Source organism: Amblyomma maculatum, chromosome 1 (assembly GCF_055883805.1).
Source record: "Amblyomma maculatum isolate TAMU_Amacu chromosome 1, ASM5588380v1, whole genome shotgun sequence".
NCBI classification, from domain to species: domain Eukaryota; kingdom Metazoa; phylum Arthropoda; class Arachnida; order Ixodida; family Ixodidae; genus Amblyomma; species Amblyomma maculatum.
This window is the reverse complement of record NC_139344.1, coordinates 228,020,868-228,036,771: the sequence shown is the minus strand read 5'-3', so window position 1 is coordinate 228,036,771 and position 15,904 is coordinate 228,020,868. Positions and strand designations below refer to the sequence as shown.

General features: G+C 45.6%; 1 protein-coding gene across 1 annotated transcript in view; it reads left to right on the top strand.

The window, feature by feature from the left end:
- LOC146205838 (synaptogenesis protein syg-2-like) overlaps nt 1-15,904 on the top strand; it is a 439,404-nt gene that overhangs the window by 326,935 nt on the left and 96,565 nt on the right. The window contains exons 3-5 of the mRNA XM_084586959.1: nt 4,635-4,745; nt 11,438-11,638; nt 13,365-13,661. Of these exons, the coding sequence (XP_084443085.1) occupies nt 4,635-4,745; nt 11,438-11,638; nt 13,365-13,661 (609 nt within the window). The remainder of the gene's footprint in view (nt 1-4,634; nt 4,746-11,437; nt 11,639-13,364; nt 13,662-15,904) is intronic.

Genomic DNA, 15,904 nt, shown 5'->3' with positions numbered 1-15,904 from the left:
CGCATGACGACACTATTTGCTTTCTCTTTCCCAGCTCACAGTAGCAGGTGATCGTTCCGGCCGACCACTCTGCTCTTCTCCTCAATAAACCAATTTGTTCACTCCACTCAAAAATGAATTGCTATCAATTCGCCCAACTAGTTGTCCATCCTACGATCTATTTGTTTACCTCGTTTTTGATATATTTATTCAATCTCAACCTGATACAGGGGCAGAAAAGCTGGGTACGTACGGCATGTGTGTTTACAGGCACTGAAGTAGTCGGACGATTGTGAATAATAGAAAAAGAATACTGGCCCCGCATGTGGCGACGTCTTCCTTCAACTTCCGGTTACCTTCAACGTCAAAGTCTGACGCAACACTGTGTTTGAAGGAGTGGAAAAATGTGACAGCTCACTCTGCGTGCGGCCTAACTACAACAGTTGCCCCGATCTTAGGCACGCAAGTGATCTGCCCACACCTTATTCTTTATCTGTTATATCACTTAAAAAATAAATACTGCGAGTGGTTCGATACCCAGCATTCCCTGTCGATGACGGCATAGTGATCTCCTGGAAATGCTGCAAATTCGCTCTTAGACCGTCTGGGTAGCAACAAGAGCAACGCCAAAGATGCCACGAGCCTCCAACTTGCCTGATATAAGCAACTTGATGGCTAGTGGTAGCTTTGGTGTTCAATGTAACTGGGCACGTGCAAGGGGTTAGCTTTAAACTTTACGTGCACGGGCCAGAAGCAACTGAATACAGGCCCTCCTCAGCGTAGATGCCTCCAAGTAGCATGGTTCGAACATTTCATCGCTGTCTTTCACCACATAGCAGAAGTTCCTCGTTTCGCCACCGACGCTGATGTGATAAGGGGCTTATTAAGAGGTGCACCCGTCCACTATCGGCTGCGGGTTGCGTCAAAGCTTCGAGGAATCCGTGCGACCAGTGAGGAAAGAGACGCTGGCACGACCGGCGCGCACGCTATAGCAGGGGTACGTAATGCGCATCCTACGGAGGCTTAGGCCAGCGTCTCCGAGGTATCGCGGGCGACATTAGTCTGCGATATGTGCTTTCGCAACTTTCGGGGCCGGAGGACCAGGGGACTTGCATGAGCGCACCATTCACTCTGCGCCATGCATCAATGTCTGCCTCTCTCCAGGGCTCCGCGTGTATTCGGGGCGTAAACAGGAATGATCCTTGATGTGTGTACATTATCGGGTGAACCTTCTTTGATAGGACATAGGATTTTCTTTCTCTATACCGAGATGTGATTTCTTTTTATTCCTGTGTTGCTCTCTTCTGTTCAGACCGTGGGAGGATGGGGGTGTGAGAGGTTTTGCCTTTTCAAGGTCAGGGCAGATTGCTGCATACAAATTCAATGTTATGCGGCAGCCTTATAAGATATATTTACGGTTGGGCTGCCTACCGAGCTCTCTGCAAAGTGACATAAGATGTCAGGTTAAAGCTTTCAGCAGATGCTTTTTCTCAAACTTTCCCTCCCAAAACTGAATGCAACATCGCCTTATTAGTAAAGCCCTAACTTTTTGGGTGGAGTGAGCTTCTTATTGCCTTCGGTTATGCTCCAATATAAATAAATATATATATATATATATATATATATATATAGAGAGAGAGAGAGAGAGAGAAAGAGAGAAAGAGAGAGAGATATTTATAGGGAAAGGGTTGAAGCTAGAATTGGTCCGGTAGGGTATAAACTTAAAGGAGGTGACACACGGTGGAAAAACACTTTAATCCGACTTTTCGGCCGGGGTCCGGCATTTGTCCTTGACAAAGGCCGGACCCCGGCCGAAACGTCGGGTTAAAGTGTTGTTTCTTCCACCGTGTGTCACCTCCTTTAAATTTATATATATATATATATATATATATATATATATATATATATATATATATATATATATATATATATACGCTTTACTAATAAGACGATGTTGCATTCAGTTTTCGGGGAAAAGTTAAAGCATCTGCTTGTTGAGATGCCGGCATTCTTCGGTGAAGTCGGTTGTCATCACTTGAGCTTGTCCATTCCGGAAATGGGCGAAGCCTCTTGCGATTCCAAGTCCTCTATCTAGTAACAACTGGGTGTTTCCTTCAACGACGCCATCGGCGATGGCGATTTCTCCTGTACCCGCAGAGACGATGACGCTTGATCGGGGCGGTACTGTCTATTCCCTGTCGAGGACGTTGAGAGGGACGCGATGCGTCGAATTTGTCGTAGCAGGTATGGCTTTGTACGTCGAGAGCTTGATAAGCTTAGATCGGAGGTCGATGATCGCCCGATGTTCGTTCAGAAAATCGATACCAAAGATCACGTCGCGCGAGCATTGCTGTAGAATGACGAAGCTATAGTAGTGTAGGTACGTCCATTTACTGCAACCATTGCCGTGCATCGCCCCGACGGCGTAATAAGGTTACCACAAGTGGTGCGGATCATTGGGCCATCCCAAGTGGTCGTCACTTTCTTGAGCTGGATGGCGAACGGTCCACTGATGACAGAATAGTGAGCTCCGGTGTTCACTAAGGCAGTAACCATGCGACCGTCAATATCCACTTCAAGGTCAATTGTTCGTGTCCTTGCATTGCGCGTGGGCCTTGGCGTCCGATCTCGGCTCTGTCGTGTACTGAGGTCGCAGCCGGAGCACACCATTGTCACTTGCCTGGGTGGCGGTGTCCGCTTGGAGTCTTGTCGTCGTGCGTAGCGGCGGCGTCACTCACGGGGCTGCATGAAAACTAGAGGCGGAGTCTGTTCGGCTGGCTTCATCTTAAGGGGCTTGGGCACGTTGACTGGGCTCAGCACCTCCAACAGATGTCACGTGGTGGGGGCAATGCCGTAGTCTACAAATGAACAGACAGGTAGGTGTAGCACTGGAATGAACACTTTATTGGGCTGACTTGCACCAGCAAAAGAACTCAGCAACTCGGCGGCGGCGATAGCAACAAACGTGCTCGCTCGTCGTGAAACAGGGAATGCCCGTCGCACCCGTCAATTAACGTTCAATTTAAAGGCGGCCAAGAAACATCGAGATAAATCCGCAAACGGTGACTAGCCCAACCTAGCACATTGCAGAAACATACGCGAGTGGCCGGAACCTGCACCTCGCGACAACGAGCATGAAGAAACAAAGAATGCAGAATTGATCTGCGTGCTAGAATGATAAGGCCACATGCCTGCGGCTGTAGAAAAAAAAAAAGAACAAATACAGAAAATATACAGGTGTATATTTAACTCACACAGTAGCTTACGTTATAATGAGTGCAATGACTACCCACAAATAAATTAATTCAATATGAAAAGCAGAATTTACCTGAATGTGTTTCAGTTTTGGAAAAAAATTAGGGGGACACTTGAGCTCCGCCATTACGGGTTAGACGCGATAGCGTTTCACGCGCACTAAAGTAGTTTTCTCAGTTTTTATCTTTATTTTTTATGTATTTTCTCTTATGGCTAGCCGAAGCAAAGACGTCAGCGGTAAGTTCGAACGCCGCTTCTTAAAACTTGATGCGTCCCAGTGCGCGTTCATCGGAACGCGCAGTTTGCGTTCGATGCAACGGCGGGGGAACTCTACCGTTAATTAGGGATTATCGCGTTACAACCGACAACAACGCCGACACCGGCTTTTCCGCGATACGGGGCTTTTACGCTATCACGTAAAAGTACGTCACACGGGAGCAGTAATACTCCTCACAATCGGGTCACGGCACGTAGCCACCAAACACGCAAACGTGTTAAGGATTTTTTTCTTCATTGCAACTTGCTGCTGTTGAAGTGAAATATGAGTGGTGAAGGCGCACGCGGCTATCTCGGGGGCGGTGTCGAACGAAACACGAGGTTTTTATAGGGCCACCACCCGTGCACGTGAACACGCATGGCGCCAAAAGTAAACGAACCGCGGTTCGATGGGCGATCTTATGGTGGGCATGCTGCACGTGTGCGTAGGCATTTAAAAGCCAAATGTTTTCGCCAACATCGTACGCGGCAGGTCATCGAAATTGCAATGATCCCGGTCTTGATCGAGCTTGATCCCGATCACAAAACCATGTGACTTGAACTTTTAACATGAAGTGAGGGGCATTCCAGCATGATTTCATTGTAGCACAATACCTAAAAAAAAAAAAAAAAGCCGGAAGAATCGTGGTTAATGAGCAATGTGAGACCGCTGCTGTGTTCAGTGTGTCCATGTGTGGTAATGCATCCCCACCCCCCACCTCTCCTGTCCTCGCCGAACACAAACACAAACAGAAAACATTAAAATGAAACCATGAAGTTTCCACTATCCAAACCTTGAACTCCAAAGGTAACCGACAAACGTTGGTAAACTCCTGGTGTCACGTGAGACAACGTGCATCTATAGAACAACAATGACCTCGCAAACTGAACGTGCAGTCGGCAACAGAGTATGCAGATACCTGAAACAATGTAAAGGTGTTGCATAGAATTGTGGTTGTATCTCATTATTTTTAAGTTCGTCTGGGTGAATGTTTGATGCAGCAGTTTGTTGTCCCACTGTGCATAACCAGCGCCGAAGGTAACGTGTGTGGTTCGACATTTTCATTGCTGTTAGCCGCAAATCTACTGTTTGTATTTTTGGATTGTGAATAACAATTACTTTCTTTTTCTTGCTACTACTGCAGGTCCTCTGAAACCGCCAATCATCCGAGACGCGAGAGGAAGAGTAAAAAAAGACACAGTGGGACCTTACTACGAAGGTGACGAACTTCGACTGACCTGTGAGACTCCGGGAGGTGAGATTCGATAGTACCCCACTTCTCTTGCTTGCACTCTTACTGTCACATGCGGTGTCAGTTTTATTCAGATTGCAACCATCTCCTGAACAAAACCTTCACAGCTATTTCCTCAAGGCGGTCAGGATTCGGGGCTCCTCGACGCTACGTAGATTCTTCGATCCATACAAGAAACGGCTACGAAATTTTCTTCTCCCGCATAAATTGTGCTACCTGCTGCGCTTATAAAGTTAATTAAATAGCAACAGCTAAACATTCTGAAAAGTGTTGGCTTGGAAGAATTGGAAGCTAACGTTGCGGCCCATAATGCCACACGCACTGACACCCTCCAAGTATCACATAACACGTACATGTTTTCAGATTTTGCTTTTACATGCTAGCTATAGTAAGTACATATCCAAAGCAAGGGGTTGCGTTAACTCTAGAGACGCCATTGTGAACAAGAAATCGCTGCCGCACCCTCGGGTAACGCGTACGACAAATCCTTCAAAATCGGCAGAGCATGCCTGCACAATGCATCGCACATGCAATTTTACCGTCGTGTGAAAGCGACTGCGGTGTGTGAATTATTTTTGAATGGCGCCCAAGGTTCAGAGACCTTTCACGTACAACGCTGGGCTGCTTTAATCTGTATCAGATGAGCGGCTATTCAGCATGACCAAGAGTGCCCCTTTTTTTAATGAGATAAAGTTTTCCATAACCCTTGAAAAGCCCAGCAGTTTCTCCAGTGCAGTAAATTAAGAAATAACAAAGTTTTGTGTATGAAAACAAGATAGTAATTTAAAAGCAATGGCACATTTTTTCGGAAGCAATTATGATGTAATACCATGATTTTTGTGAGCAGTAATTCGTAATACAAATGCATTACATTTGCACTAGATTTTGTAAAGCGATTATTTATGTATATAAATTCCTTATCAGAAGTAATTTTGCCATGCGTAGAATGATGCCATCCTCCTTTCAAAGAGAAAGGAGCACCTCTGGCGCCGCCCACGTGCCTTCTTCCCTTCGCGTGCGGTAACCCTTCACCGCCGTCTTAGGGCGCAGAGGAGGTTCTGCTTCTGAAGGTCTGGGTCAGGGTCACCCTCACTTCTCCTATAGCTCTAATGCGGCCCCAGTCTTGAGACTTGTGATCCGCCCATAGTGTCCAGTGTGCAAGTCCCAAGTAAATGCTCATGGTGATATCCACCACCTGTGGTGGGTTTCTCCGGCGCTGAAGCCGCCGATACTCCGGCCCCAACCGCAGCGGGTGTCTCACCGAACAATGCTGTTGTAGATTAAACGTAACGAAAGACAAGCGGGCACCTAGCCAAGCGCTCGGTATGAAAACCTCCGGCAAGCGCGACATATTAGCAACGACATAGCCAACACTATCTGTGAACGCGCGCGCATGATAAACTTTTTCCTTTCAGACAGAATCAAATGACGCGCTGTCCGCTTTCAGTAATGATTCATAAAACCGAGACGTGTACAAAAATGCGCTCACGTAGTTTTTCTATTTAACACGCTATTGGGTCCGCAGAGAATTTTGCAAATGGGAGAGCCAAACTTTCTGCCAAGTTGTACAGAAATTTCCTTCCGAGTGTTCACTCGCTGCATTCAGAATAGTCACCATATAATCACAAACAGAGGGGACGGACGCTGATTTGGTGAGCCATATATTCCTTCCAATGTTCATTATTAAAAGCGCTGGAGCAGTGACACCAAGCGTCAACAGTAATCGAAACGACTTGAAGGTGCCAAGAAAGTCGTGAAATTTGTTGAGAAAGCGCCGGCCGAAAGCGGCGAGCCGATTAATGGGGTGGCAGGTTGGCCCATTCATAGAGAAAAATGAGGCCGAAATGCTGAAGGGAATAAATGACGGGCAGAAAGGGGACAGCGGGCTCGCCATGTAGCTCTTGAAGAGTTATGGGCACAGCCACACCGTGTCTTACACAAAGCGCTCGATCTCGCCTCATCCCTTTCCGCTTTCGGGACACGCTCTAGTCAGAAGAAAATAATAAATACGTTCGCCTTCTCTACACCGAGAAAAATAAAGAGTGCTTATAACTGTTTTTAAGACACCAAATAAAAGATGCGAGCGGCGAGAGCCGCCGTTCACTTCTGAAACAATAAGAAAAGGAACAAAAATAAGCCCCTTTTGGTGGAGTCTGCAAAATCTCGGGATCACGGCTCCGAGTTTGAACAAATTAAGCGACTGAAATGGTCGGCAAAAGACGTCGGGTTGTTTTGGCCGGCTCGGTCGGCTTTGGAATGAAAAAGAAGCAAACAGGCCAGCGACGGCGGCAGCGGTGGTGGAGTCCCAATACGGAATTAAGCTGACCGAACGCGGCGCCGGAGCTCCAAGGAAAACAGAGGCCGGGATTTATGGCAGTGACGTTCCGTGCCTTTCCCCTTCCCTCTTCCCGCTCCTTATTCTCGGCAGCCGATCGTGACCCGCCTACGTGTTGTTGTTCAATTATACGCTAGACTATCGGGAATAGGGGAAGCACGTGGAAGAAAAATGAACGACTTGTATTATAGCCGCGACAGCTTTTTGGGCTCTTGGCTTTTCGCTGCTCTTGTTATCTCTGCTTTGTGTCCGCCGGATGCCCTTTGGTGCGCCTCTAATAGGCGGCCCGATTGTTCATGTACGCATCCATCGATCGCGCCTGACCTCCCTCCCCCTCCTGCAGCGCACACTCGAGAAGGCACGGCCTTTGACTTGAAGAGCGTTTTGGAAGCATTTAGCTCACTGGCTTTACGGGATTTAACGGAGAGGGGCACTCGCTCTTGCTCTTCGCTCCGAGCGCCTTTGCTAATCTACATGCATCGCGGCTGTCTTAGAAGGGCTGTGCCCGTTCAATTCCTTAATCACCGCGCTGTCAATTCAAGCAGCCAGCTTGGCTCTTCTTCTATCCTCCTTTCCCCGCGCCAGAAAACAAATGACGCCAAGAGCCATGCGCAGACGGGTTAACGTGTCGTTCTCACTTTTTTATTCTTGCTGCCTGCAAAATTCGCGTTAAAAGCAATATGCATTAGTTCCCGCTTTATCTCTCTGGATTTGTCAAAAAGGAATGGCTCAGGTTCCGAAGTATCGGATTTTACTTACCTTCCGCTCGACTTGCCCACTTATGACGGAGGCAGGACCAAGGCGTCTCATTTCGGAGGGATTAGTGCAGAAGAACGTGACGTTATGTAAACAAGTCCGCTGGCTAGCTGCAACTTCATCAGCTTATACGCTCATACCAGATGGCCAACTGTTTGTTTTCGTGGTATGAACATTCTCTGTCTCCCGTGTAGGGAGAAAAAAAAATAGTCTCCTAGATTTACTGAGCACTCCAATTCCCATGCGCTAGAACTGAAGATAAAGGCGGTTGACTTGTTTGCCAAAAATAAAGACACAAACTTGACTTTTAGCACATCCTTCAGGAGCCGATAGGGATGGATTGCAAAAAAAGGCCCATAATGAAATAGCCCGCTCTTATAAGCAGTATTTCTAGCTGTGTTGCGAAAGCAAATTCGTCAAAGTTTTGGACCGCAGACAACAAAAAATCAGGAGGGTTGAAATCTGGGTCAGTTGGTACATAGTCAGAGAATAAAAACCAGCCAAGGGACGAGGACGAAGAAAGACGATGTACACACGGAAGCTGGAACTAACAACTGTGCTTTATTGAAATAATAACATTTCCCAAGAAACCTTGCAGAAATTGAACAGAACGGTGTCATCGCCTTCCAAAATGCATGTGGTGTCTCGGTTGACGTGTTTTTGGATCTGCTGACAGTCTACCTTTCATCCACCGTAGTAGTTTTTAAGGGTGCTCTGTTTATCCAGAAAAAGGGAATTTGTATTGGGGCTAGTGTAGCTCCTGTACTGTGCCACATCTTTTTAGCGAAGTTTGACAACTTACTATCAGGCTCTCTTCTTGACAAACGTGTGTGCAAAATTTTTAGATATGTTGATGATTTTTTGGTTATTTTAAAACTTCCACCGAATGACTCTTTTCATGAGGTTGTGAACGACGTCTTGAAGGCCTTTAAGGCTTGCACTAACGCCCTTTGTTTTACGTATGAACTACCCAGTGACCAAAAGATAAGATTTTTAGAACTTCAACTAACTTTTCTTGACGATGGGCATATCTGCTGGTGTTTTTTACCGAGAAGCAAGAAAGCGTTGTTACCGTACTCCTCCGCTCACTCTAAAATCGTTAAGAGAAGTATTGTTATGAATGCTTTCGCAGTGCTCTAGAGAAAAGTTGTTACCACCAAATAAAGAGTAGCTTTGACAACCAGGTTGGCCGGCTGCTGGCCGCAGGATTCCCAAATGCACTTCTGAATGCTGTGGCAGAATCGCTGCTACAAAGAGTTAAGAGGGGCAATGAAAAAGTGCCCAAGCTTACTGAAGCTGAATAGAGGAATCTTGAGGTGATGCCGTACGTGCATGGACTTTCCCATAATATCAAAAAAGTTGCTGCGAGGCAAGGCGTTAAAGTTGTCTTCTCTGCTCCTTGCAAGCTATCAAGTCTTTGTTCTCGTGTTGCTCATGGCAGATCTAAGGCCCCTGTATGCTCGACGCGACATGATGATTGTTATATTCCTTGTGCCACACGTGTTATTTATAAGATTCCGCTAACATGCGAAAAAGTTTACATCGGCCAAACTGGCCGGTGTATTAATGATAGGCTGCGAGAGCATCACAACTCTTTGTCACACATCAGTGGAGCTAAAACTTTGTCTCGCCATTGTAGGGATTGCGGTTGTTATCCGCTGTTTTCAAATGTCACATTTCTTGGTAGGGGCAAGGGTAAGGTAGAGCGCGAAGTTCTTGAAGCGTATCACATAAGTATGCAAGGAGATAATTGTATTAGCACAGCATCCATATCGCTGATGCAGAAAGAAATAAGTTATTTATCTCAAAGACCCTAGTATCTTAGCTATCTCCGAAGCGCTGCTTTTTGTTTGTCACTTTTATGCTGTGTGTTGGACGTCGAGCTGCGCATGCCTTGCAAGGTTTCTTGGGAAATGTTATTATTTCAATAAAGCACAGTTGTTAGTTCCAGCTTCCGTGTGTACATCGTCTTTCTTCGTCCTCGTCCCTTGGCTGGTTTTTATTCTCTGAAAAAGTCAGGACTTGCTCGAAATTGAAAAAAATGAGAGGAATGAGAAGTGACGCACAAGCGCGCCTGCGTGCGCGCGCACACACACAATCACACGCACGCACGCACACGCGCACATACATGCACACGCACATGCACATGCACAATCGCTATCGTTTGAATGTGTTTTTATTGGGTAAGAAATGTACAGAAAAACAGGAAGATAGAATCCCATCCATGTGCAGGTGTTTACAGAAAAGAAAAAGTCTTCTCAGAAACATTTAAGACCGGAAAAAAAAAAGGTTTTATGAAAATAAGTTTTTCATTTTCGAAAGGCGCCGCTGATGACTAACACAATGAGTCCTTCCTCCTGACATGTGACAGACTTCTAAACCCACACGCGTCCCTTTCTTCGGGCGTGGTGCAGCTCTTCTGTGTTACAAAATATTACTGTACAGTCAAATTCTTTGCTCTCAGCAAATAGATTAGCGTGTTCCTTCATCACAGAGGATTTCTCGCGTTTACTTACGCGGATATTTCAAGATCCCAGCATCGCGCTAGTTTTTTTCTGGCACATTAAGTCACGTACGAAAAATGCAAAGTTGCACTTACTGTGCTCGATCGAGTCTTCGCCGCTTCTTCTGTGCCACCAGTAGAAAAGGACAAGTGGGGCTTTCAGAACGCTATACCACATCCCGGAAAAGAAGACGCATCAGACAACTGCCACTGCTGGTTTCGGCAAAAAAAAAAAAAAAAAATGCTGTTACCTATAAATTTCTCTTCCGTTACCTGTTTTGTGAATGACAGTTTTAACGCGGTAGCGTTTAAGGCCTCGCTCCGCCGAAAGTCGGGCGTCGTTCTAAGCGAAAAATCACGGCAGGTGGTAGTAGGCAGGTGACATGGCCGATCACTGATTGGAGGGCTGTGTTACGTCACGAGATCACATGACAAGGACGAGCTAGCAGTAGTTACCAACTCTGCTTGCTCGTTTAAGTTGGGAGAGTAGAATAGGAATCAACCTTAACAAGGATTTTGGCTTCCGTGTCAGGCACGGTACTCCTAGACCACGTAGGCACGTTCGTGTGCCTGTATTAAACCTGGACTTTATCGGAAGCTTGATTACGACTGGTAACTGGATAACATAGTAGGTTAATACTTTTTGCTGATAAGAATGTCTCATATATAGACGCTCAAGTTAAGGGATTGGTTATGAGACGAGCAGAAACTACATGCCGTTAATACTATCGCATCACAACCTTAACAGCGGAGTTGAAGTGTCCCCTGTATTTTTTTTTTCTGGGCCTTGAAGCGCATGTGCAACACTTATTTTTTTTTCTTTTTTTTCTTTTTTACCCATTTCACCCGCAGTTTGATAGAACTGTATTTTGTTAACGCTGCGCATATATCAGTTTTCGTTCTTAGATTGTTTCCCGTGTTTCGAGCTGAAAAGAATTACTACTAAGTAGCTAAACTTTCCATACTGTTTTAGGCCCAAAGCTGACTCTGTACTTCCTAGTCAGATTCGACTTATACCGCGTATCACCGCTGCATCTCTGCCTTCAGCGCTGCATTAATGCTACGCAATGCATTCCAATGCCGTTTTTGTTCCACTCTCAGGAAAACCAAGTCCGTCCATCACGTGGTTCAAGAATGGCAAGGTGATCACCAACCTGACCCGTGCGTCGACACGCGGTAACATCCGGAGTGACGCCATCATTCCGAGGCTGGAGCGCTCTGACCTGCTCTCGGTCTTCACGTGCCAAGTGTCAAATAACATCTCGGCCCCGGTTGCAACGTCCGTCAAGCTCGAGATGATACGTGAGTTACCGCACTCACTTTCTTTTCTCGATTTCTGCCACCTTTCTCAAACAAAGCTACAGTTTATGACGACAAGACTTGGAAGCATTTGGGCATGAAGCGTTTTTTCCTGTGAACTGTGTTCCAGAAAAAAAAAATAAATAAAACTTTCTAGCTGCAATTTTGCCCTTCACTGAGCTGAAATTTCGCGCCATATTGCTCCCCTGTATATTAAAATAACTTGATATAGAATAATAGATATCTTATTGTCAGTACGTTGTAAATACATGCCGGTGATTTTGATAAAAATGAGTGCATTTTGACAACTTTCAAGCACCCTCTTTAAAGCCACATTAGAAAATTGCCTACATCAGAATTGTGCGTAATGATGGACATCACCGAGGGCGTTTCACAGGCAAGCGGTTTTAGAATTGTGCCAGGTGTAACCCGAAATGGTGGAGCCACAGCGCAAAACGTCGTCGCAATTTGGGAATTCTAAATACTTATTTTGCTATTATTAATTATCAAATATAAATTTCTGATTCATCATCATCATCAATAACAACAGCCGGACTATACCCACTGAAGGCCGAATGCCTCTCCAATATTCCTCCAATAAACCCGGTCATGTGCTAGCTGCATCTACGCGACCACTGCGAACGTCTTAACCTCATCCGCCCACCTAACTTTCTGCTGCTCCCTGCTATGCTTTCCTTCCCTAGAAATCACATTTGTCACCCTTAGAGACCATCGGTTATCCTCTCTTCGCCCTACATGCCCTGCCCATGCCCATTTCTTCTTCTTAATTTCCACTATAATGTCGGTAACTTGAGTTATTTCTCTGACCCACTCTGCACGCTTCCTGTCTCTTAACGTTGTACCTAACATTTTCAGTTCCATAGCTTTATGCGTTGTCCTTGGCTTAAGTAGAACCCTTTTCGTTAGTCTCCGCGTATCAGCCCCATAGGGGAGTACTATGCCTGGTATGCACTGGTATTACTATACCTCAAACGTCGTGTTATTACACCAAACAGGCTAAATTTTGTAAATTAGTGCCGATCTTTCTTGAAACACTTGGTATATATATTATTCAAGCTGTCTTCCTTAATATCAGCCAGGGCGCTCTGAAAAAAAAAAAAATGTATGTTGTCGGAATGAAGCAGATGCACTTTTATTGGCGGAGTGACAAAGCAGGCAGGATCATATTAGTTTCATACTAATCTATATAATATAATGGTGGAAACTTCAGCTCACTATAAAGAAAGACTCAAGAGAGTTGCGGCGAACGACAAAGGCGGCCACTGGCGAAAAGACAACATCACAAAAATTTCGAGCTCCTTTCAATATGCTCTAACATTCGCATATCCTCAGCGGGTAGTCCTCAATTTGAGTGAGTGATTTATTAGCTGAACATTGAAGAACACCTCTCCACGCGCCATCAAACCACCAACAATGTCCCTAATTACTATTTTCAAACCTGCGGCGCTGTCTAGCTTCCATTTTTATGCACACCGATGGCATAGCTTTTGCATGTGCCATAATTCTACCTCGCTCACAAGCATCGAATGTCAATGCTGTCGTTCTTGTCATCATTTATCTTTGGTACGGAGCTAATGCTGCTCAGCCAGCAGTGATCAGCAAAGCCCACCGTTTCATACTCAATTAGCAATTATTTAAACTGTGAAAGGGACGACCAAAGAGCGCAAGCCGGGGCATCGGCGCAATGACGATGCGCGGTCCATTGCAGTGCGGCCCCTGGAGGCTGTGGTTCGGCGCGGCGACACGCCACTGTCGGCCAAGATTCCAGTGGAGATCGTGTGCGAGGCGATGGGCTCGCGGCCACCTGCGACCATAAGCTGGTGGCGCAATGGTGTACAGCTCAACCAGACCTTCAACCACGTGTCGGCGGACGGCAACGTCACCACCTCAGTCGTCAACTTCACGCCCACGAGCGCCGACAACGGCCTCCAGCTCATGTGCAGGGCCCAAAACCCGCTGCTGCCCGGCGCTGTGGCCGAAGACGTCTGGGTCATGCGCATCTACTGTAAGTATCTGAACCAAATTTACTGTCGGAAATCAGAACTGGTTGAAGACTCTAGTGCTTTCGCGATACAAAATGCGACTTTTTTATTGGATATTGCACTCGAACAACATTTTGCACACCAGCTACCTAAGCATCGTTGGTCTATTGTCCAGTACTTTAGTGCAAGCAAGCCACCTATAGACCTTATGCAAAACTGCTGCCATCTATTGGTAGCTGCGAGCGTTTCCACCATGTTTAAGGGAACCTGAATTGAGGAGCGGCAAGCGGCATAGTAGGGGGTCGCGTGGCCGGCTTTGTTAATGCTCGTTGTCGCAGATAATACCGACATACTGTTGTGTCACTTGTACGCAAAACTAAAATAAGGGTGTAAAAGAAGAGAAGCAGCAAGTTATAACCCTTGAATTTTTTTTTTTTTTTTCCCTTGAGGTTTGTATTAATCTGGTCTGTCGTGGTTGTCGCGCTATGCGCACTTTCGATCAACGGTGCGTCCGAATTGTAAAATGATATCTATTCAGCTTGCTTTGGAAGATTGCAAATCCGTACTCTGTGCTAAGGCAGACGAAATATATCGTCCACGGTGTGTTAAGTTTGTCTGTCTCATCTCAGCTTTTTCGGTTTCGTGCATACAAACTGTCAACAAATTTTGCCCATAGTATACGTCCAAGTGTCCAGGTAGAACACGTTTTGGCACTTTAAAGGCGCCAGACTGTACTCTTACATTCCAGCGCAATATTCTAACGTCTTCACACATTCGATTCATCGATGAATTGAATATAGTCGACTACGTCCAGGCCTCAGTTGCTGAGATGCGTCTCCAAGACACGCCTTGACAAAGTATGACGCAAAGTATACGTGGAAGCAACTGCCTCTACCATTTAGCTACTCTCGTCTACCGCGAGTTCGCATGATTGTTGTTGCTATAGTGATGGCGTTCACTGCGCTGTGTACAAGTTTTTTTTTTGTTTTTTTTTTTTTTTTTAGTGTAAGGTTTTTTTTTTCTCTACGAGTTATGTGAGGTGCATCGAAAGGTTACGCCTTAATTTGGACCGCGCCAGTTTTGTTTTCTCTCATCCATATCGCTGAATAATGGCGTTTTTTCGTTTAACCTTCATCGCGCGCCATGAAAACAGTTTAATGAGGTAGGGATTAAAACTGGCAACCATTTGTCACTATCATACACAGCAATATTGTTTGTAGAGAGCCTTACTGCGCTTAGAAGTGAGGTTGGCTACTGCGGCTATCGCAGTTGAAACGGGGATCAGCGCACACATGGCTTCCATTTTTATATTGCCCAACAATACCCAGCCCTATAAAAGTATGCATCACATTTTCTGGGTGCCCATTGCTCGGTACATTGCTACCCTGAATCGCTGCTGGCAAATAATGTTTGTTGTTTTCCACTATGGCAAAAAAAAAAAAAAATCCCATGTATCACAGCTTCACACTGATGACATTTATGTTCTTTCAGGTGTCAACTGACTGCACTCCCCATAAATTCTGACTTTGCAAAATATGTTCAGCAGCTATAAAAAGAAAAGCTCCATTCAACATTATACATCCCGTACGTGTTCGCTACGTTTTCACAAAACGATTTCGTGAGAAATGTCGCTAGTGTCGAATATTGCAATAGAATGCAGTGCTATCAGTTTTCTTTTTTTTTTTTTTTTATTCAAAATCTTCACAAGCAAAGAAAGCTATTAATGTCTCGTTAGCTCCCCCCCCCCCCCCTCTCTTCCATCGGAACTTAAAAACAAGAGACAAAAAGCTTTTCTCAAATTCTAGAAACTAGATCGGAGCCTATTCAGAGTACAGACTCTGAATAGGCTCCGGTAGTTGGTGTCTATCTCACAAATGAGCTCATCCATGAGATCGCCAACGAAAACGTTTTTTAAATACTTCCATACTTCCGTCATAGAATTACGAAAAAAAAAAAAAGCGGCATTGGAGAGGAGAATTACTTTGCTGCAAAAAGTGCGCATTGCTCAAAGCACTGCTCGAATATTCGTCCATGTAGGAGCTTGACATTGTGTCTGTGTATAAGGCAGACCTCTGCGGTGTGACTTCGCAGACAGCAGTATCTGTTAATATTGCCACGCCACTGACGACGAGGAAGAATTGTGCTGGTCTGGGAGAGAAAGAGGAGAAAGCGTTGGTGCCTGGGGGCTAATATAGGCTTCACCTTATCCCACTGCTATATCACTGTAAATAAACACCCCTTTTCTATTTCACCGTAACAACTTGGT